At 33.2% G+C, this 20,207-nt stretch overlaps 4 protein-coding genes across 7 annotated transcripts; 1 reads left to right on the top strand and 3 right to left on the bottom strand.

The window, feature by feature from the left end:
* Positions 1–470: 470 nt before the first annotated feature.
* Positions 471–3,488, bottom strand: LOC114179014. 4 transcript variants are annotated; one of them, XM_028065196.1, is made up of 4 exons: positions 2,745–3,488; positions 2,479–2,654; positions 1,600–1,707; positions 471–858 (listed from the first exon to the last, which is right to left on the bottom strand). In XM_028065196.1, the coding sequence occupies exons 1-4, from the start codon at positions 2,964–2,966 to the stop codon at positions 762–764; spliced, it is 603 nt and encodes a 200-aa protein (XP_027920997.1). In that variant the 5' UTR covers positions 2,967–3,488; the 3' UTR covers positions 471–761. The 4 variants fall into 4 exon arrangements, with proteins under 4 accessions (XP_027920997.1, XP_027920996.1, XP_027920999.1 ...); XM_028065195.1 differs by having other exon boundaries at positions 1,600–1,752; positions 2,745–3,484; XM_028065198.1 differs by having other exon boundaries at positions 2,479–2,600; positions 2,745–3,482.
* A 1,101-nt stretch (positions 3,489–4,589) lies between these two features.
* Positions 4,590–6,987, bottom strand: LOC114176467 (single-stranded DNA-binding protein, mitochondrial). The gene is made up of 4 exons (XM_028061514.1): positions 6,689–6,987; positions 6,372–6,598; positions 6,195–6,295; positions 4,590–5,043 (listed from the first exon to the last, which is right to left on the bottom strand). The coding sequence occupies exons 1-4, from the start codon at positions 6,914–6,916 to the stop codon at positions 4,958–4,960; spliced, it is 642 nt and encodes a 213-aa protein (XP_027917315.1). The 5' UTR covers positions 6,917–6,987; the 3' UTR covers positions 4,590–4,957.
* A 4,796-nt stretch (positions 6,988–11,783) lies between these two features.
* Positions 11,784–13,619, top strand: LOC114177541 (peptidyl-prolyl cis-trans isomerase CYP26-2, chloroplastic). Its single transcript, XM_028062927.1, has 2 exons — positions 11,784–13,143; positions 13,304–13,619. Exons 1-2 carry the CDS (start codon positions 12,044–12,046, stop codon positions 13,404–13,406), a joined length of 1,203 nt encoding a protein of 400 aa, XP_027918728.1. The 5' UTR covers positions 11,784–12,043; the 3' UTR covers positions 13,407–13,619.
* LOC114177540 lies at positions 13,498–19,977 on the bottom strand. The gene is made up of 8 exons (XM_028062926.1): positions 19,673–19,977; positions 19,151–19,364; positions 18,202–18,325; positions 17,781–18,118; positions 15,074–15,880; positions 14,773–14,887; positions 14,383–14,582; positions 13,498–13,903 (listed from the first exon to the last, which is right to left on the bottom strand). The coding sequence occupies exons 1-8, from the start codon at positions 19,750–19,752 to the stop codon at positions 13,811–13,813; spliced, it is 1,971 nt and encodes a 656-aa protein (XP_027918727.1). The 5' UTR covers positions 19,753–19,977; the 3' UTR covers positions 13,498–13,810.
* Positions 19,978–20,207: the final 230 nt, after the last annotated feature.

Below are 20,207 nucleotides of genomic sequence, written 5' to 3'. Positions count from 1 at the left end.
GTCCAAATCCACTCACCCTACCCTCTAAATCCACTCAAAAAAACATAAAAATTCATCCACCCAAATATACACAAATTTATTTTCACACTCTCTTTCATATCCATCCTCTTAAATTAAAGAAAGACACCCTAAGTAATTGTTTGTGGTATTTTTTTATTACTTTAGCGACAAATATTGTTTTATGTATGGAATGGGTGGGTCAATCTGAATTTCTAGATTGTTCTTAACATTTAATATACCATCAAGATTCATAATTTCTTAGACCATATCAGAATATATATATATATATATATATATATATATATATATATATATATATATATATATATATATATATATATATAAAAGACATCATATTTCACAAAAACATAAGTTTAAGTTTTTCATTTGATATAAAGATATTGTTGGTATATACTGAACAGAAATAAGCATGAAATATGAAAAAAAATATTTAAATTAATTATCTTAAGGTTATGAGACTGAAAATGTGTTACAATCTACTTGAATGCCTTTCACTCTCAAAAGATTCTACAAGAATAAATAAAAATGTTGACTATTTCAAATATGTACAGAATAAAAATAAATATAGTTACAAACAACTCTTACAAGCTAATTGCACTCTTCTTTCTTATGTATTATATAATATTTGTTTTTAAAGATCATGGTCTGAATTTTTCAGAGACCAATTTAATTAAAAGAAATTTTTGTTATCCAATTGACTTGATGAGTTTGGAGAGATGCTTGAGGTGTTGACCTTCAATTCATCTTCTTCTCCTCGACCACTTTAACCGACAAATAATTGCAGTCGGATCAGGGCAAATTCGGTATTTTACCTTTGGTTGAGGGGTTTCAGGCATTCTGCAATAAAAAGTTAGACACTTTTAAGTGGGTCATTCTCCCCTCACAACTGTCTCATCATTTAAAAACTCAATTAAATTTGATCAAAAACAAAAACACAATGAAAAAATTGAAATTGAAATAAGAAAATAAATAAAATAAGTTAGAAATGTCAAATAAATTTAATAAAATTTAATTAAAATAATTAAATTTATACACTCTAAAATTAAAGAATTAAATTGGATTAAAATTTAAAAAAAGAAATTTATTAAAAATCAAGATATCAAAAATATATTTAACATTTTTATTAATTACATAGTCATTAGCAAACCAAATGAATTACGAGTAAGGTATGTGAGTGGTGGTAGAGAGAAAATTATGAAGAAAGGAAATTTAAGTGTAATTTAACTATATAAAATTTCTTGAAAGATGATCTTGTACAGTAATTTTGTCTTATTTTTAATCGACGAAATATTTTTAACACATTTTTTGTAGGATATATAAATTTTGAGTATGAAACTAAATATTAATGATTGATATGATATAAACAGATGACACAATAAATTTAACGAACAACAAATTTTATTTATATAGATTTTTGATAACTTTAATTAAAAAAGTAAATTTAAAGTTGAATTAATCTTATAAAACTAATTTAAAAGATAAAGTTTGCACCCATTTATATATTATAAATTTTTCAAAAAAGTTAATATAAGATGTTGAAAAATAGTTTATGGTTAGAAATATTTGGAGTATACTTACTGTAAACCTGATAAGTCAATTTGTGAAAAGTCCATGTTGGTTGAACTGCCTTGGACTCCCATCTTTGGACTCACCGGGGAAGCTAGAGGCTGATTGATGGCAAGCACTCTACAGTTAAAGTAGTTAGCTACGTTGTTATGGACCATTGACAAGCTGTGAAATATAACACAAACAGTGAAAATTTTGAGTTGTAAGATGCAGTAATGCACTGTACAAAGTTAGACAGAAACAAGTAAAATTCAATGAACTCAGTTTGATTAAGACACAAACTAGTACTCTATCTATCTTTTTCCTATTGGGATAACATTATTAGGTTTGCAAAAAATTAAATTAACCCAACACATGTTTTAGTAGATTACAAGGGATGATAAATTACTACTGCTGCATTGCAAGACAAGGATAACTTCTGAACACTGTTTCATGTTTGAACTTAGGTGCTGCCATTGTGGGCAAGGCCAATCCAGAAGTGGAGCCCAAATTCTTTTGGCATTTTTTTATCACCATTAAGGAGGCATGTGCAAGTGCCAATGTTTTCAGTGACCAAATTCTGAAGCTCACTGGCAACAACAGCATGATCCTTACATGTTCAACAGAATCCAGATTAGATAATCAACCCAGGTCCCACAATTCCCATGTGTAGATTGATCCCAGAAACCATAAAAAATAACACTTTTACCAAAACCAGAAACAAGTAATCACAGAGTAAAACCCCCAATACCTTTGATCACAACCCTCACAAATCCAATTAATGTAGACAGAATCATCATCATCATCATCATCAATATTTAATACCCTTCACCCCAACTACTGAATGAACTACTAAGTCACAATTCTACATGGAATTATGTTGAAAGGTGAAATCTTTATCACGGGACTTACCTGTAAAGAAAACTGTGATCATGAAGTCCAACCACTAGCATGGAAGCTCCAAGCTCACGCACGGTGGCCACAATTTTCATTCCCTCCCGGTTTTCTTCCGTGACAACAATCTCAACCTTTGTCTGTAACACAATCCTAAGATTATAGCACATACCCATTTGAACAACAAGCAAAATCTGTCAAAAATAAATGAAACAAAAATGGTAGTACTATACTACTACTAGTAACAAAGGCACAAGAGAAAAACAAGACGACGGGGTTGTTACATTGGAGAAGTTGTTGCAAATGTCTTGGAAGGAAAGTGCTAACTGGAAGCCCTTGAGGCGAAGAAGACGAGCTTTGTTTTTGCTTTTGGATCTTGTTAAAGGGTAAACATGAAGGAGTGTGATTATGTCACCATAGCGAATGATGTTGTGAAGTGCCCATTGTAGTGCAGTTCTTGCTGCATCCACATCTTCCACCACCACAGCAATGTTCCTCACATCCATTCTCTCTTCTTTTTTTCTCTTTCTTTCTTTTCTTTTCTTTATTTATATCATCATTAACTCAAGAATACACTTCTCTCTCTGTCTCTGTAAGGAAGAGATGGTTTCTGTTTGCACAGTTGTAGCCAACGTTTGATTGACTTCAAATTTATTAGCCCACAAGTCCACAAGCCAAAGCACACGTTGGGTTGTCTGTGCTACCTTAAGCTTCTGCCACAATAAATGGGGAAAAGAAAGGAAAAGGAAAAAGATAAAAAGTGGGTGCCCTATTAATTAGCGTACAGTCAATTTCACAGGAAGAAAATTTATGTCCATATAGACAGACACACACCTAGACGGAAAGAACTTGCTTCATGTTCCCATGTGTTGGGTTTTTGGTTTGGTTTGGTTTCTAAGTCATGGTTTAACACAAACTATATAAGACCGAGTGGTACTAGATTCTCTCACAAATTGTGATTTGAAAGAATATAGAATCAGAAGTATATATGAAATATGGACCACATTCACCCACGCCAATTAAGAGCCATGTTCACCTCAATTAAGTGAAATATTCTATAACCGAAAAATAACTTTCGTATTTTCAGCTTCATTTGTAAAAAACACTCCATTGCGTTTGTGATATAAAAATATTATAAAGTAGGAAGTGGTATTAGGTTGGTTTGAATGGTAAACACATAAATAATGCTCCTAATTAGTTAGCATGTCATATAAAGTATCACGAAAGTGTAATACAAAGGATGATGAATGAGAAATGTATATGTTTGGCATGGCGTTGAGAATGCTTGTGGTGTGATTTTTTGTGGTTGTACTGGTATTCATTCATCTTCCATGAAGTCACAGTGATTAATAATTAATAGAGGTGATGTCAACGCGAATGTTAATTTATGTAACGTAAATGCTTGTTAATGGAATTAAATTGCTTATCTTTCATCTACCAAAACATCATTCCTTTGTCCTTTTCTTATATTCTTAGTGTAACATTTTCTATACAATAAAAAATGGCGGTTTCTACGTAAGAAAAGGAAATAAAAAACAGGAGAGAAGATAAATAATTTGACGAAAAAAGATAATCATAAAAGTGTCTCTCAACTACTTCAAATTTTAAATTTTAACTTCTGTTCAAATATTTGACAAATTTTGTCCGGCCATTAATTTGTAGTTATGAATCTTAAATGATAACGAGAGGCGGAAAGTCACATTACGTAGTAACCACGGGGGACTATATAAAGTTGTCACGTTGCACATTATAAGGTTGACATTTGACACCATATGAAACTAAGAGTGAGTCATGTGTTGGTCTTATAATAAGTGGGTTTCGCTAGTACCTTCGACCGTAGAAAATTTTAAACCAAATATGAAAAGGTTAACGAAAATCACCCGTAGCAAAATCTGTGTAAGGAAACCTGAGACCTTGACACTGCACAAGTTCGCTTAATTCCATAAACAACACTAATTTCATCCCAATATCACAAATTATGAAGTGGAAACTTAGCATTTAAACTTAAAATGCATAAGCATAACCGTGAAGCCTCTCCAAATCGCAACCACGTTTTGGAACCAACTTCTGCTGGCTTCCACTAATAGTGTATAAATACCATTTCGAGATATCCAGCACCATGAGAAAAGTTGTCAAAATCTTACTCTTATTTCATCAATATATAACCAGCAATTATTTAATCAGAAAGGTTAAGTGAGGCCCTTGGAAGAAGGATGTATTAATTAAAATGCCTCCGGTTGCACCTTTAGCCCCAAAGTTTTAACATAAAGAAACTATTCCTCCAAGAGAAATTGACATTCTTCATCCCCATGCATAAACAGGAAGGTTGAGCCTCAACATTCTCCCCGATTCCAAATTGCACACAGAAACTGCAAGATCGCCCAAACCAAGAGTTTCATGTAGACAAATATGTCTGCTAAATAATTCCCAACTGTGGTAAAAAATAAACATAATTACAAAATAGAAAATTCTCCATGTTAACTTTCGAGCATCTACGTTAGTAATAGCCAACAGCTTTGAGATTATTTTGCTGTGTATCTTGCGGAACATCACCACCGCCTTCACCTAAAAATACAATGCGACCTGAAAGGAAATGGTATTGCATCAAGGCCTTTGGCAAGGAATTACAGATTCTCAACCAATCTTGTGTCACATGCCAAACATTATTTTAATCATAAGCTACCTAAAAGATCTTTAGCCTCTGACTGACAATCAATGGAGAAAATGGGAAATATATCGTTATAACATCTATGTTCCAATAGGATACGGAGGAAGAAAAAATAGATATGGAGAGCAGATCAATCATGGGTATAATAAACTAACGTTAAAACTATAAGATTTTTGTAGGGAAGGGGGAATAGGAAGAACTTTTAATTTCGAAATATTACATTCATGTAACATGTAATGATGTTAAAAAAAATTAACCAAATGGTCATTATTTATAGTAATAAATAAGTCAAGTCCAAAGGCCACTAATATAACAGGATCATTGACATAATTAAACAAGAAAACAAATCTGAAATTATAATGAAATCAGGATGGTGGTAACCACTCCCAAGGCTGCGTCCTCAACCAGATGAGCAATAGATTTCAATTCCATAATATTCCCAAGATACATTGTGAAGATACTCTAACAACTAATTCCTCTTTTGTTTTTAAAATGTGCAAGATCAACAGGGAGTAGGGGACAAAACGTGTGTTTGTTGAATCATGAACCTGAGCATCACTTACTCAACATAAGAAGGTTAAGTTATACAAGGCTCGATAATCTCACTTATAGAGCTCGACAAACTCATGATTTTAAGGTAAGAAGAAATTGACCAAAAATTAAGGGATTAAGATTTATTAAAAAAAATCGGAAGCTGTTGAACTTCGAAATGATTCCCAGGCCATTTTATATTTGATGTTGGAAAAAGCAACAACTAACCAAGTAACATGTCACTATAGTAGGGTGCTAGTTATAATAGAATGCCATAAAAGTAAGTATTCTGATCAGCAAGAGCCATGGAGTATAAGGCAGAAAAACACAAGACAACGCGAGCAGCATTTTCTCACTCAATAAATAATTCAACTTCGCAGAAATAAGACTTATCGGCCCTAGTTCTTACAAGAAAATTGGATAAAACAACGAAAGCACAGACAAGAGCAAATCCAGAGATAGAAACAACACCAGCAGAGTTATCCAAAACATCCAGTGGTACCAATCAAATTAACAAAATAGAAAGAAGATATACCGTTCCGACGAACAGCAACTTCTCGAATTCGCCGGGCAAGTCCAGTGATCGGATCAGTGAAAACTTTGGTCTCGAGGTTCCCCTCCACGTAGAGCATCGAACTACAACAACAAGCACCGTCAGTAACAACGTGCAGTAATTCGTTGATCAAAAGAGTGGCACGTGACCGAAACTAACCCGGGAACAATGTGTTTGGTGACAAGAGTTCCCAATCTCTGAGGATAAATGGAGACACGATGCCACTGGATAGCGGAACGATTGGCATAATCCCTAGGGTTCTCGTTCTCGAGCGGCCTCCGGTTGTTGCGAATCCCACCGGTACCGATGGAGAGAAGAGTGACGACGGTGCCACTCTTGAGCGTCTTCTGGAACGGTACCTGCCCCGCCTTCCCAACCAGTATGGCCTACACAACAAACACAACTACAATTGAAATCGAATTGGACAATGCGTGGTGTTAATTGTGAAATTGGATTAGGATTAAGAATAGGGATACTCTGTAGATGCCAATGTCGAGGCCGTTCTCTAGGGGGCGATCCGCGGCAATCCTTTCCTCTCCTTGGGCGGTGTCGGGTGACGGTGAGTCCGGTGGTGAGTCAGCCTCGTCCAAGTCGGAAACGAGATCGGTGGAGAAGTGTAGCGGAAGATGGTGGTGATAGGCGTTAGGGTTTCGAAGCAGAGAGCGATAGAGGGTCCTTGAAAGCGTGACCATGGAACTCGACATTTTCCTCGTAGTGGTTACTTACTGATGCTGGTCGCTTCTAAAACCCTAGTAGCTTCACACCAAAACCTTTGTTAATTTTTATGTAAGAAGTTTTATTTCAACAATAATATTTCTTTTATTTCTATCTTTCGCAACAGTTATTATGTGTAATAATGATGACAGAGGTAAATATAAAAGGAGTAGGTTTATGATTTGTTGAGTCCGATTTTTTTTCATGTATAATTATTTGTTGAACATTAAAAATGCATTATTTTAATATTTAAAAATAATTTTAACATATTTTAAAATTTTAAAATTAATGATTATAAGTGTAATATGCAAGTATAACGGAGAACGACAGAAAAGAATCCGAACTCCTCCGAATTGTTATATGTATATTACTACTTTTAACCATGCTGTAAATAAGAAATATTTATTCAATTTTTGTCTATGATATTACTTTTATTAAAACTTTTCTTCTTAATTTTTTTTTACAAAACTAAATTTCGATGGCATGCTTAAAAACTTGAAGAACAATATATGTGAAAATTATTACACACATTATATTTTAGAAAAAAGAAAAAAGATACACCGATATATGCTAAGCTAACCAATATTAATAACAAGTGAACATTTATATTAGTTCCTAAAATATGAATATGTTGATTAATAGATTATTAATTAAAATCTTTACGTAAATGAATCTTTAAGAAAAATGGATGAACTTTTTAAGCCCGTATTAAAAAAAAAAATCAAGTGAAATAATGTGTATTTTCATATTATACAGACTAATTTAAAATATATTTATCAATAAATATTAATTATATTTAAACTAAAGTAACTATGATAAAGATATTATATTATATTTTTAAAATAGATTAAGTCACCATTGTTAAGATCTTATTTAGAAGGAATCTCTTAAAATTTATCGACAATAAATCATTGATCGTGGATCATGATTATTTTTGTTAGAAATCTTGAGTTGAAGCCTCAAACGTGTACAATATAGTTGCAGTAAATAAGAATTAATTATTGTGAGTATATCATTATTTTTAAATTTAAATTGATTTTTATTGTATTTAAAATTTAAAATTAATAACTATCATTGCTAATTCTGAAAAAAAAAGTATTTATTAATTTAAACATTTTTAAGTGCTCAATCAATTATTAATAATGTGTCAAACAACATTAATAAAGACTACTTTTATTTTTAACTAAGGTAACCGTGAAAAGGAAATTCTTTTATGATTCTAAGAGTATATCATGTCACCAATGTTAAAATCTTACACAGTATGAATCTTTTAAATACATCTTTAATAATTCATTGAGTGTGATCATTATTATTTTTGTTTAATTAGTAATTTTGAGTTCGAATCTTAAACATGTAAGATATAATTACATCAAATACAAATCAATTATTGTCAGTATATTATTATCTTTAATTTTTAATTCATTTTAAATTTTAAATTAATAGGTATGTATTGTCTATTAAAAAAATCATTTATTCTTAATTAGTAATTTTGAGTTCACGACTTGAACATGTAAGATATAACTACATCAAATAAAATTTAATTATTGTCAGTATATTAATATCTTTAATTTTTAATTTGTTTTAAGTAGAGTTGTCAAAATGAGTTGGAACTTGGGAGCCAATCTCGCTCAGCACAGGTTCAGACCGGGTTTGGTTGAAATATTTTTACAAATTTCAATACGGGTTGATTTTTGACTCGGCTCATTTAGAACTCGGCTCATTCGGGTTGACTCACCAACCCGCAAATTTTTACAAGTGTTTTTATTTTTTTATTAAGTTGGGCTTTACATTTGGATCATGATAAATTATTTTTTTATCCAACACATAAATAGTTTGTACTTTTTTTATTTTAGTTTGTATTTGGATTATATTCAAGTTTATTTAGATTTTAATTAGAATTACAATTTAGTTTTGACTGAAAAAAATAAAAAAATAATTTTTTTTAATTAAGTGAATCCGTGAGCCAACCCGTTTAACCTGTCAACCCGTGGTGGGCCAGGCCAGATTCGAATTTTTTTGTCTCGTTAAAAAGTGAGCCGGATTGGATTGACTCACTAAATCATCAATCCGTGGTGGGTCGAACCGGATCAGGCCGGATTACCCGTTTTGACAGCTCTGGTTTTAAGTTTTAAATTAATAGGTATGCATTGTCAATTAAAAAGAAAAAGCCATGTATTCTTAGTTTAAATAATTTTAAGCGGCAGAATCCAATAATAAATATATAATTTTCTTACGCTGATAACATACCACTAATCTAATTCTGTTAATCAAGCTTCGTATGAGAATAAAAAGAATAATTTACCTTAACTTAAATATAAATATATAAATAACTTTTTTTAATAATTAAAAAGTTAAAATCTATAAAAATTAACTCCTTTAAGAAACAAAACACAATCTACTCATTTTTTCTTTGTGATTTCCTTTTTTTCTCTATGCTCTACTCCTAGAATTCAACTCTTTCTCATTTTTTGAAAATTAAAATAGTAAAAGCAACATTTTTGTAACAAACCCTATAATCTGTTCTTAGCAATCTATACATATAAGACAAACTTAAGTAATGTAGGGTTACTCAATGAAAACGTTGGTAGGTTCTTTTTTAAGATAAGAAAACTAATTTAATTGAAATTTAGATCTTATTGTTGAATTAAATAAATTAAAAAAAAAAGAAGAAACAACGATTCATCTATCCAAAATAATAGTTTTTCATCACACTTTATAATTTCACAATTCAGGTCAAATCATCCTTCTCATAATGATTATTTTCAAATTTCAACAAGTATATAAAGACAATATTCATAGCGTTTTTTTTAATTCAACAATAAGATCTTACAATTTCAATTAAATTAACTTTCTTTACCTTAAAAGGAGAGACTACCAACCTCCTCCTTGGACACCCCACTCTACTTAAACTTGCCCTACGTGTATAGATGGTTAAGAGTCGATTGTAAGATTTGTTATACAAATATTTAAAATCTTGCTTCCACTGCTTCAATATTTAAAAGATGAAGTAGGGTTGGATTATATGAGGAGAAGAGAAAAGAAGAAGATCTTGAAGAAAAAATGGATAGGATACAAAACTTAAAATCTATAAAAATGGGCTCCTTTAAGATACAAAACACTTTTTTACCCATTTTCCTTCAATATTTTATTCTTTTCTTCGCTCTCTACTCCTCCCAGAATCCAACCCTTTCTCATTTATTGAAGATTGAAGTAGTAAAACAAGATTTTTGTAACAAAACGTATAATATGCTCTTAGCAATCTATACATGTAGGGCAACCTTAAGTAGGGATGGCAATTAGGGTCTGGCCCGTGGGCCCGGCTCACAGAAAAACGCGAGGCGGGCCAGGATAATGAGCCCGCAGGCCCGTGCATATAATATTAATAAAATAATTATTTTTATTTAAAAAACATTTAAAAGGTAAAATTGGAAATTAAATATAGACAAAAAAAATCTTTATTTATATATATATAAATATATATTTTTTAGAATATTAAATATGTAAAATATATTACAAATATTTAATTTTTAAAAACATGTTTAAAATTATATAAATATAAAAAAAATGGGGTGGCCGGCCATGGCCCTCCTCCGTCATTACTATGTTTTGTCATTGAGTGTGGGGTGTATAAAGAGAACTTTGGTAAGCTAAAAAAACTAATTTAGTTGAAATTTCAAGATCTTATTATTAAATTAAAAAAAAATCATTTATATATTTATTGTGTGAACCTAAAAAATATATAAATAATTTATTTTTTACTTTTCATTAAAAAGTTAAAATCTATAAAAAATAGACATCTTTTAAGAAACATAATACATTTTTATCCTTTTTTTCTTCATGGTTTCTTTTCTTTCTCTGCTCTTCATAGGATTCAATCCTTTGTTTTTCTTTTAAAGATTAAAGCAGTAAAAGCAAGATTTTTATAACAAACGGTGCACTCTACTCTTAATAATTTGTACATGTAAGACAAATTTAAGTAGTGTAAGGATATCCAATAAAAGCGTTGATAAAATCTACTTTAAAATAATAAAAATTAATTTAATTAAAATTTTAAGGTCTTTAAATTTATATAAAAAAATCAGTTATATATTTATTGGATTCTCACACAAACAATTTGTAATAATTATAAATGATTTTTAAAATAATGATTATAAAAATTAATAAGATGTTTTGGATCTGGGCAACGCAAATCCTTTGTTTTCTCGGTGTCGAGCTGTACTTTTAAAATCTCGTTGTCTTAAAATAAAATAATTATTATTTATTATTATTATTATTATTATTATTAGATTTAATAGTTTAATTTGTTGAAAAATCATAACTTTTAATTTATATGACCAAATAATTTATTAAGGGGTTAAAATGATAATATAAGAATAAAATATTTCAATGGAGGGGTTCATGATACTTCGAATAAAATTTAATACAGTATTTTTGTGCAGATGAAAACGGTCTATAAAATAACTGTAGAAAAATAAAAGTTTAAATGCTTATTTTATTTTTTAGTCCAAAAAAAAATTTACTATTCCAGTCTTTTATATATATATATAGATATATATGTTTTTAATTCCTTTTGTTATTTAACTATATTTTAGATTACTTTAATTCTTTCTATTACGATTAAAATATTGAAAAAAAATATGTATAAGAATTCGAATAGAACATTTTTTAAATAAAAAGCTGAAAGGTAAAGATTTTGGAGCTACTAGACCCAATAAATAATTGCAAAACTATTAACTCTGCATATTTAGATTTAAGAGTAACAAAACAAATGATATCTGGAAGCGAAAAGCAAAAAAAAAAAAAAAAACGCGTGCATATTTTGGGTGCCTCTTCAGCATTCAGCATATTTCTTTGTGAGCGTCAAAAGGGACCCACGTCAATTGGTGTGCCTAAAATCGTAACACGAAACAAATGAAAGGCTGCCATACAATAGAGCTATTTGCATCTTCTTATCCATGAAATCTCATCAGAATCCCTTACTCTATCTATTGTTCTTCCTTGCTTCGTGTTTTTTAACTTTTCCTTAATCTCATGATCTCCCTATAAATGAAGTGAAGAGCTGATGCAGACATTAACATAAACCAATTGTCAAGTATTGCAAATACAATAACGCAGAAATGCTACAAAGAGTAGTGCGATACTCCGTCCAACCATTTAATCTTCCAACTCGCACGACACCACCATCACTTACGCCAATTCAATTAATACCCACTTCTCCATCTTTCCCAATCCTCAAACAGCAATGCAGATTATCACGTAGAGAGCTCACAATCTTCAGCAACTCTTGCTTGCTACTTCTCTTGGGTACTCAGGCAGTGGATGGATCCAGCGCAAAAGCAGAAGCAGCAGATGCAAACACAAACGAAAGTGATCAACCAGAAGAGAATGTGGTTTTTGTAGAAGAGGATGTTGCTAACACAAGCAGCACTGCTCAACCAGAAGAGAATCGTGTTTTAGCAGAAGATGTTGCTAACACAAGTAACACTGCTCAACCAGAAGCGAATCCTGTTTTAGCAGAAGATGTTGCTAACCAGCAGGCAGAAAATTTAAATGTAGCAGAAGGAAATGTTACTAAAACAAGCAACAGAGACCAACCAGAAGAGAATCTGACTACCACTCCTAGCTGCACCGAAAGAAAAACTACCAAACAAGTATTTTTAGACATATCTATTGATGGCGAACCTGCTGGGCGCATTACCGTAGGGCTTTATGGAGATGAGGTCCCTGCAGGAGTCGACAGGTTTAGTAAGATTGTGAGTGGAGCCGCTGGTATTAGCTACAGAAGAAAAGAGTTTGTCAAAATCATGCCCAATTATGTTCAACATGGCGGCCTTAGATCCTATGGGGTGGATTCTGAATTTGCTTCGAGGACAGGTAGCAACTTGGGAGCTGATAGTCTAGTTCAGGAATGGGAGAGGGAGTATGAAAAATGTCCTGGGACTAAAAACGTGACTGGAAGTGTTGGCATTATTGTGAGAAACCCGTCAAAACCACCCCCAAAGATGAAGCTGGTTGCCAAGAAAGGAAAGCTTGAGATTGATCAAGAAGAAGTAGGTATTGATCCCAATGGTACAGAATTTGTCATAGTTACAAAGGACTCACCAGAATTGGATACATCTTCTCTGGTAATTGGAAGAGTGATAGGAGGCATGGAGGTTGTCAAGAGGATCGGTGAGGTTAAAACGGTACAGGAGAATACAGGATCTCCATATTTTAGGTGAGTCAACCAGACAATATTTATCGAATCATGTTCATGTATGATGGACTTGATCTTGAGGCACTTTTCTTTGTTTTCTTCCCTATATCTCTTTGCTGCTATGCACAGTTTAACATGTTCCTATGATAATATTGCAAGTATACTGATATTATTATTACAGGGTGGCAAAGCTGATAGGAGACAAGAGAGCTGTTGTAGCAGAAAGAGGATTCAACCGCCCTTATTCAAAGGTCATTGTTACAAACTGTGGTTTAATGCAGTAAGACAAAATTGTATTATTCAATCCCTTCTATAGTTGATTTCCAGGGAATGTATAAGAAGACATGTCACATTCTATAATAATCACCACTGTCATCCAACACTACGTAATGTCTGTCATTTGTATTACAAATGAGGGGGAAAAATATTACAGCAGCTCGGTTCCAAATGACAAACTAAACGTCAATAACAGTTATCGAGGGTGCAACAAAATTACCTGCTTTTGTTAAGATATATCAGTTAAAAAAAAACAAAAACAATTAGACCTTTGATACAACAATTACAAGGCTCTTAAATAGAAACACATACCAAGAAAAAAAAAATGACAGTATACACAACATCTAGATCGAGGAGGGAACTGTTCTTGAATTAGTACTTCTCTTATGCTCTGGGTCCTGGGTCCAAGCAATTAAGTATTTTGCCCTATAATATGAGTGGACTTCATTCTCTTCGTTGGTGGAGACATGAAAAGCTTTCTAATTGAACCCACAGGATCATCCACCTGCATGTACACAAATGCTATATGTAAAGACAGTGAATCTTCCTAAGTAACCATTCCACAGTCAAGTAGGCATATTCAGATGTTTATAGACCATGAAAGGAACTGTTCGATGCAACTTGCAACAGTGTGGGCAAACAAACCACAGTAAAATAGAGACAATATGAACGACTATAATTTCAGACTGCCAGGCTTACTGTCTTTTTTACAACAGTATTGGCAATTATTCAGATTTTGCACGCTTATATAAATTACTAATTTGAACTACAGGTTAACCTTGGGATCTTGTTGAATAATTTAAATCGATAGATTTAGGGTTTTGGTTCTTGTTTGAGGTTGTTAAATAATCAATTGAATTTTGTTAAAATAAGACAGGGTCATTCCAAAAACTTAGGTCCATGATGTTGCTATCCGCCAATTCAATATGATATATAGTAGTCATCCAATGATTAAATAAGAGTCCTAATAGCAGCAAGAAATACCTTAACAATGGGAAAAGATGAGGGAGATCTATTTGGTGAACGCGGCAACTGATTTTTCTGATGATACAGAGCAGATAATGTTTGTTTCCACCCAGGTTCCCCGCCATTTATTGATGCAATCCAGGGGCAGAAGTGTCTGTGCTGCCGGATTGGATCAAATTCCATTGCTTTATCAGAAGGTCCTTGGTTCTTAGACTTCTCTGCAAAGTAAAGGGATGAAGATGCATAAGCTTTCTATTTCTCTAACAAATTAACTCATAATGACAAGTGAACTACAAACTGTCATGCCAAACAGATAAGATACAATTGTCAGAATAAATTTAACTCCGCAATTCATATTCAAACATTCAATGTTAATGAATTATCAATGAACCATATCATAGTGCTTACCTAAACTAGAAGGTACATCTTCACTATCAATAGGATTCTCTTCTCTGTCACTACCAACTACGCCATCTGAAGTCTTACGCGAAACAGAAAGTGCTTCACCTTCTGTAGAGTCTTTCTGTACAGCAATATTTTAGTTAATGTGGATTTCCAAACAACTAGCCATGGCAAAACTACTTACGATCAAGAATTTTGTTAAGTCTTACTAATTGTGAATACAGAAAATATAATAACTAGGCAATAATTTGTATCTATAATTGTCATAAGTTACTATCTGTCCACTTGACAAGTAAAAATCTCTAACCTGAGAACTACTACAATATCCTGCGGCTGAACTATTCAATTTATCAGTATCTGTGTGTATAGGCATCTTATCCTTGAGAGAAAATGATTGTCCTGCATGATGGGTGCCCACAATAACATCTGAATCACAGATCCTTGCTTGAGAACCAGTTTCATAATCTGCTGTCTCCCTGGTTTCAGATGTCAGGGGAACAAGTTGTCCAATAGAAGCATTAATGATATTGCCAGTTTCCTCCTGTAAATTTGATTCATCACCACCTTTGTTAACAAAAGCATGATCCCTAAAATTAGAATCATAAGAAAGACGAGCCCTTAAATTCTGACCAATAACAGGCAGAGATATAATAGCTTTAAAGTTTTGCTTTGTTGGGGGAGGACCCCCTGCAATTGTCATATTTAGACTTGAAGAAGTATCTTTTGATGAAATTGTAACATCAGGCCTGGCACACTGTCTATCTTCAAGATCATCTTTATTCAGTAAATTGAGGACCGCAAAATCACTTTCACCATTCACTTCAGCATATCCGACTAGTCTGAATGATTCCACTGGCCGAGGAACTGTACAGAATGCCCACAATCCAATAGTGGCCCCACATAGGGTGCAATCCAGTACTGCAGAATTGGGATCCACTTGTTGTTCCCCAATAGAAACCATTGAACTTTCATCCGTTTTATTTTCATCGGTGCCAGCAGAATGAATCGCGAGAGTAGTTGCATTTTTAAGAGACGGATCAGATATATCCTTACACTCAACAACATAAGGTAGAGGACGAAGTTTCCAACCACATAAACTTATAAGCTTTTGAGCCTGCAAAACTTAAAAGCATCAGTAATCATTATTTAATAGTGGAGAAAATAAAGAAATGCTAATATATACACTAAGATGTTATCCTGAAAAAAAAAGGTAGAGAGATCATGAAAATATATTGATACGAGAGCCCATTCCTCAAATACATTTAGTCATTTAATAATAAAAAATCAGGATAAACCATTTATGTTATGCTGAAAAATGAAGAACATATATATGGAGGAGACAGATACATATAATCCTCAGCGAAGTTTCAACCTCAATCATGGTTGTTAAACTCATGAACTTTTTCAATTTAATTTTACACTTGCATGAGTTATATAATTCTAGGAGTGAAAAGAAGTGCTAACTTGAACACAAATCATTTTCATTTGACTCGGTGACTGTGAGCAAATTCAGACAGAACCATTCAAAATAGTGAGTTTAAGAGCCCAAAGTGAATCGCTCCAGCTAAATGTTGAACTCCCCCCACCCCCCACTTCGTCACTCCAAGCACACACAGCCAATATGACAGCACTCCATCTCTTTTTTTCATTTTGTTAGCATCTAAGCCTCTGAAAAAACTCCACACCTATGATCATGCCTCCAATCAACCTGACTGATATGCAAACTGTATGAGCCTCAAACTAGTTTGTTTCAACCTGAAAGGACTGTACAGCAGTGCATGATCATCCTCTAACAACTCCAATGACCTGCACAAAACAAAGCACCAATTTCTTGTGTGCAAGAACAAGACATCACTTGATTAAACCTCTCAGGCTGTGGAAGTATACCCCATTGTGACTTACGTGCTCTGTCTAAGCTCCAAAACAGCATGATCCAGTAGTGACAGCCTATGAAGCCCGGACATGCCATATCAATGGCGTATCCCATGTCCGACATGTATCGGACACCGACAAGTGTGTACTTGTATGACACACATGTCAGTCAAGTGTCTAATTTAAAAAACATCTTTTTGTTTTTGACATAATTTTGACATAATTCCAACACAATGTTAATAACCACAAATTTAACGATTTTCTAAAAAATCCATAAACTTGTGAACTTGTCACATAAGTTTCCATTATGATTATAAAAATAAGGAAAAAATATAATATGATCACTATTATTCACTTTCTTTTTTATATTAGATAGATAAATTATATTCATTTTTATGTTAATTGACAATGTGTTAGTTGAAAGTTTGAAACTAATATGTATATACATGTCGTGTCCCGTGTCCTATTTTTTTTCAATTTGGCCGTATTTCCGTGTCGTGTTGTTTTCGTGTCTGTATCCGAACTTCATAGGTGATAGTTTCCATTTTGTGGGTTTTGTTTTAACTCTGAAATTTGTTGTCAGAATTTTCCATGCACATAAGCATAAATTGCATGTATTGTCAGTCCCCATTTTACAAAATTTCTGAAATTGGTGGGTCAAGGTCTCGTCAACAAACATTACTGCTTCAGCGGCCACTTCCAAAAGTAAGGGAAAAAATGCCCCTAGAAAAAAATTTTTTTAGTATTATTTTTGTATTTATGTGAACAGTACAAGTTTACAAGTCTACAAACCCGCAAAAACTTTTCATAATTCATAAGTTTGACAATCTTACTTCTAATTCATTTGCAAATGAATCATAGTTCAAAACAGGTTCAGTTTTGGCAAGCATCAACTGATAAAGCAGCACCTAAGCCAAAAAATACATGAAAAATCTCTCTTAAAAATGTTAATTAAGTGCATAAGCCTGTAAGCAGATATAGAAAATTCTATCTAGCAAACAAGTGCCGTGTTTATTCAGAATCAAAGAAATGTACACAAAAACAAGACCAACATACCCGATCACATACACTAATTCAAGAAAAAGTTGTCATACTGATACAGAAAATGAGATTTTTGAACTTACTAGAAAACCAGATATTACCTGATAATACAATTTCAGTTCCTCCTGAGTATTAAAATCCACAATCCCAGAATTCTCAGTAGATCCATTTCCACACTCCAGCATCAAAGATTTCCCAAGAAAGTCTTCCAGAAGTGGACTTTGGCTTTTAATATAAGCTATAGCAGAAGATGAAATTCGTGGAAGAGCTGATAGTTGCAAGAGTGCAAAACAGTGTTCTCTGAAATTTTCAACTAATATCTCTGGAGTTGTAGGAGGAAATCGTGCCAGTGTTTCACTGCAGGCATTATCAATCCATGGGCAAAGTAATTTATGTCCATTATCCAACTTTAAGCTAAATACTAATGCCGCCTTCTCCACTGAACAGAAGACATTCTAGTTAGAAAACTCGTATCATTGAATGAAGTTGTGAGTAATATAACAACTGAGAACAACAGCATACCCTGTTGCTGATTCCAAGATGCTGGTGTAGAGAAAAGAAGACGTGCTCCACATGCTTCACAGGCTATGGTGTCAATATCCACATTGATCCAACCTCTACTAGCACAATTTACTGCACTCACTACCTGAAATGAAAATATCAGAAATAAAATTATAGGCCATAAAAATTGTGGGAAAACAGATCGGAGAAAGATGACAAAGGAGGTTGGCAGTAGACCAAAGTTTATTAAATATAAAGCGATTCATTTCTTGACAAAGGAAAATCATGAACCATGAGGCAAGAGGCTTTCTTTATAGAAGTAGATGATATTCTTTGCAGGATAGTGTTAAAGAACGATACGTTTTTCTTCAACAGAATTGTCATTCTTACTTAAAAGCAAACAACCTAGCAGAAAGCCAAATAGAATTAGTTTTGAGCTTCAGTAGAACATACCTATCTTAAACAGCTTATCTATATAGGACTGACAAATCATATAAGGCATCGCTTCTTTGTATTTCACTAGCACAAGTGTTACTTTCAAAAATTCCTCCAAAGTTTAAAAATAGGCTGAATGGATCAAAATTCTCCATTAGCCAAACGTTTGGTATTTTTCCCAATCAATAAAAGGTTCGTCGTACCCTTTACCTTCCTCAAGCGTTGTTTCCAGTTTGTAATGATGTATCTGCCTCGTATACTTTTGTTGCAACGCATGAACACCCACACACCATACTAAAAGCTTTAAAATATAACCATGACACTAAGATGGCGGTACCCAGTAATAAATGCACAAGAATTGATTCACTAAAGGTGTGTTTATAAAATTTTATAATATTTTAAAATGACAGATTCACATAAAGTTATTGCAATGATATTTTCTTTTGATAACCTTCTTTTTCACTGCAAAACCCCAGTCCCAAACACACCCTTATCAGTAGAGAGAAAAAGGAGAATATAGACAGCCAGAAATGACCTTTGGTTTAGCAAACCATGACATAGATTTGAATGTAGCTAATCTCCTCATAAAGTCACCACGATCCCACGGTCGGCAGAGTGGTCCCTGCAGTGCGGTGGTCGCCGCCGAGGAGGACTGCTGTCCCTCAGCAACATCCCCTCTCCGATTCAACTCAATCCCCCCTGACGGGTAAGGACGTTTCTTACTCCCCGATAACTGCACTCCAGACGAACTGCAAACACAAACACAAGCACATATTTCCCACAAAAATTTTGGTTACAAAAAAACAATGATAGAGCCAATTTTCAGCACATGCTTAATAAGCAGACACGTTAAACACCTGAAATCAAATTCCACAGCAAACAAATTAAGAGAAGTAGCAAGATGCAACACTGGTAACTAGTAACTAGAATCTAGCAAAATACGGTTACGCAATGTTAACATAATGAGGGTGTACATAGACGTGTATCGTGATTCAAATGTTGTTATTATGAAATTTCATGGATTGCAAAGTGAGAAAACAAAAATCGAAGAGAGAACCTGGAGGAGGAAGGGGGTTTGGGAGGGTGGAAGAGCTTGTCCATGATGGAATGGAATCTCTTTTCAGAATCTTGCACCATTCTTTTATGTTATTTCTTGAATTCAGATTTCAAAAGAAAAGAGTGGAGCATGAAAGCAAAACCTAAACGCGCGTTTCAGTTTGAGTTTGGGATCACTTCCGCTGCTGGCCTGAACAGCGGCTACGGTGATTTCCGAACTCGCCTTCACCTGCGTCAAATTTAAAGGCCCTGTTTGGATTGTGGCTCTCCTCCAATACCAACTGTACGTATCGTAAAGGTTGGATTCGCTTCACACAAATAATGCTAGGCCTATTCTTTGGGTTGGGCTCACTTTATTTTATTCTAATAACTCCTATATTTCTTCAATTTTATCTTCTCTTTTTACTTTGTTAAATTGAAATTGATTACATTTTAATTTGTATGTTCACTTAGATTTTAATACATTTTTATTATATAAGTTATTTATTTTTATACCATTTTTATTAAATTTAAGATGTTGTTTAAAAAAATTTAAT

This window comes from Vigna unguiculata, chromosome 3 (genome assembly GCF_004118075.2).
Source record: "Vigna unguiculata cultivar IT97K-499-35 chromosome 3, ASM411807v1, whole genome shotgun sequence".
Classification (NCBI taxonomy): Eukaryota; Viridiplantae; Streptophyta; class Magnoliopsida; order Fabales; family Fabaceae; genus Vigna; species Vigna unguiculata.
The sequence above is the reverse complement of the archived record's forward strand: the minus strand, read 5'-3'. Positions and strand labels throughout refer to the sequence as shown.

What these genes read in the sequence shown, in the direction of transcription:
- LOC114179014 (XM_028065195.1), bottom strand. Translation starts at nt 2,966, where the DNA reads ATGGATGTGAGGAACATTGCTGTGGTGGTGGAAGATGTGGATGCAGCA. An exon ending in TTTGCAACAACTTCTCCAAT is followed by an intron (nt 2,655 to 2,744) that starts GTAACAACCCCG and finishes TATTTTTGACAG; the next exon opens with ATTTTGCTTGTTGTTCAAAT. An exon ending in ATTGACTTATCAGGTTTACA is followed by an intron (nt 859 to 1,599) that starts GTAAGTATACTC and finishes TTTTTATTGCAG; the next exon opens with AATGCCTGAAACCCCTCAAC.
- LOC114176467 (XM_028061514.1), bottom strand. Translation starts at nt 6,916, where the DNA reads ATGTCGAGTTCCATGGTCACGCTTTCAAGGACCCTCTATCGCTCTCTG. An exon ending in TCGACATTGGCATCTACAGA is followed by an intron (nt 6,599 to 6,688) that starts GTATCCCTATTC and finishes TTTGTTGTGTAG; the next exon opens with GCCATACTGGTTGGGAAGGC. An exon ending in ACCAAACACATTGTTCCCGG is followed by an intron (nt 6,296 to 6,371) that starts GTTAGTTTCGGT and finishes TTGTTGTTGTAG; the next exon opens with TTCGATGCTCTACGTGGAGG.
- LOC114177541 (XM_028062927.1), top strand. Translation starts at nt 12,044, where the DNA reads ATGCTACAAAGAGTAGTGCGATACTCCGTCCAACCATTTAATCTTCCA. An exon ending in ACAGGATCTCCATATTTTAG is followed by an intron (nt 13,144 to 13,303) that starts GTGAGTCAACCA and finishes TTATTATTACAG; the next exon opens with GGTGGCAAAGCTGATAGGAG.
- LOC114177540 (XM_028062926.1), bottom strand. Translation starts at nt 19,752, where the DNA reads ATGGTGCAAGATTCTGAAAAGAGATTCCATTCCATCATGGACAAGCTC. An exon ending in CATGGTTTGCTAAACCAAAG is followed by an intron (nt 18,326 to 19,150) that starts GTCATTTCTGGC and finishes TTTTCATTTCAG; the next exon opens with GTAGTGAGTGCAGTAAATTG. An exon ending in CATCTTTTCCCATTGTTAAG is followed by an intron (nt 13,904 to 14,382) that starts GTATTTCTTGCT and finishes GTGTACATGCAG; the next exon opens with GTGGATGATCCTGTGGGTTC.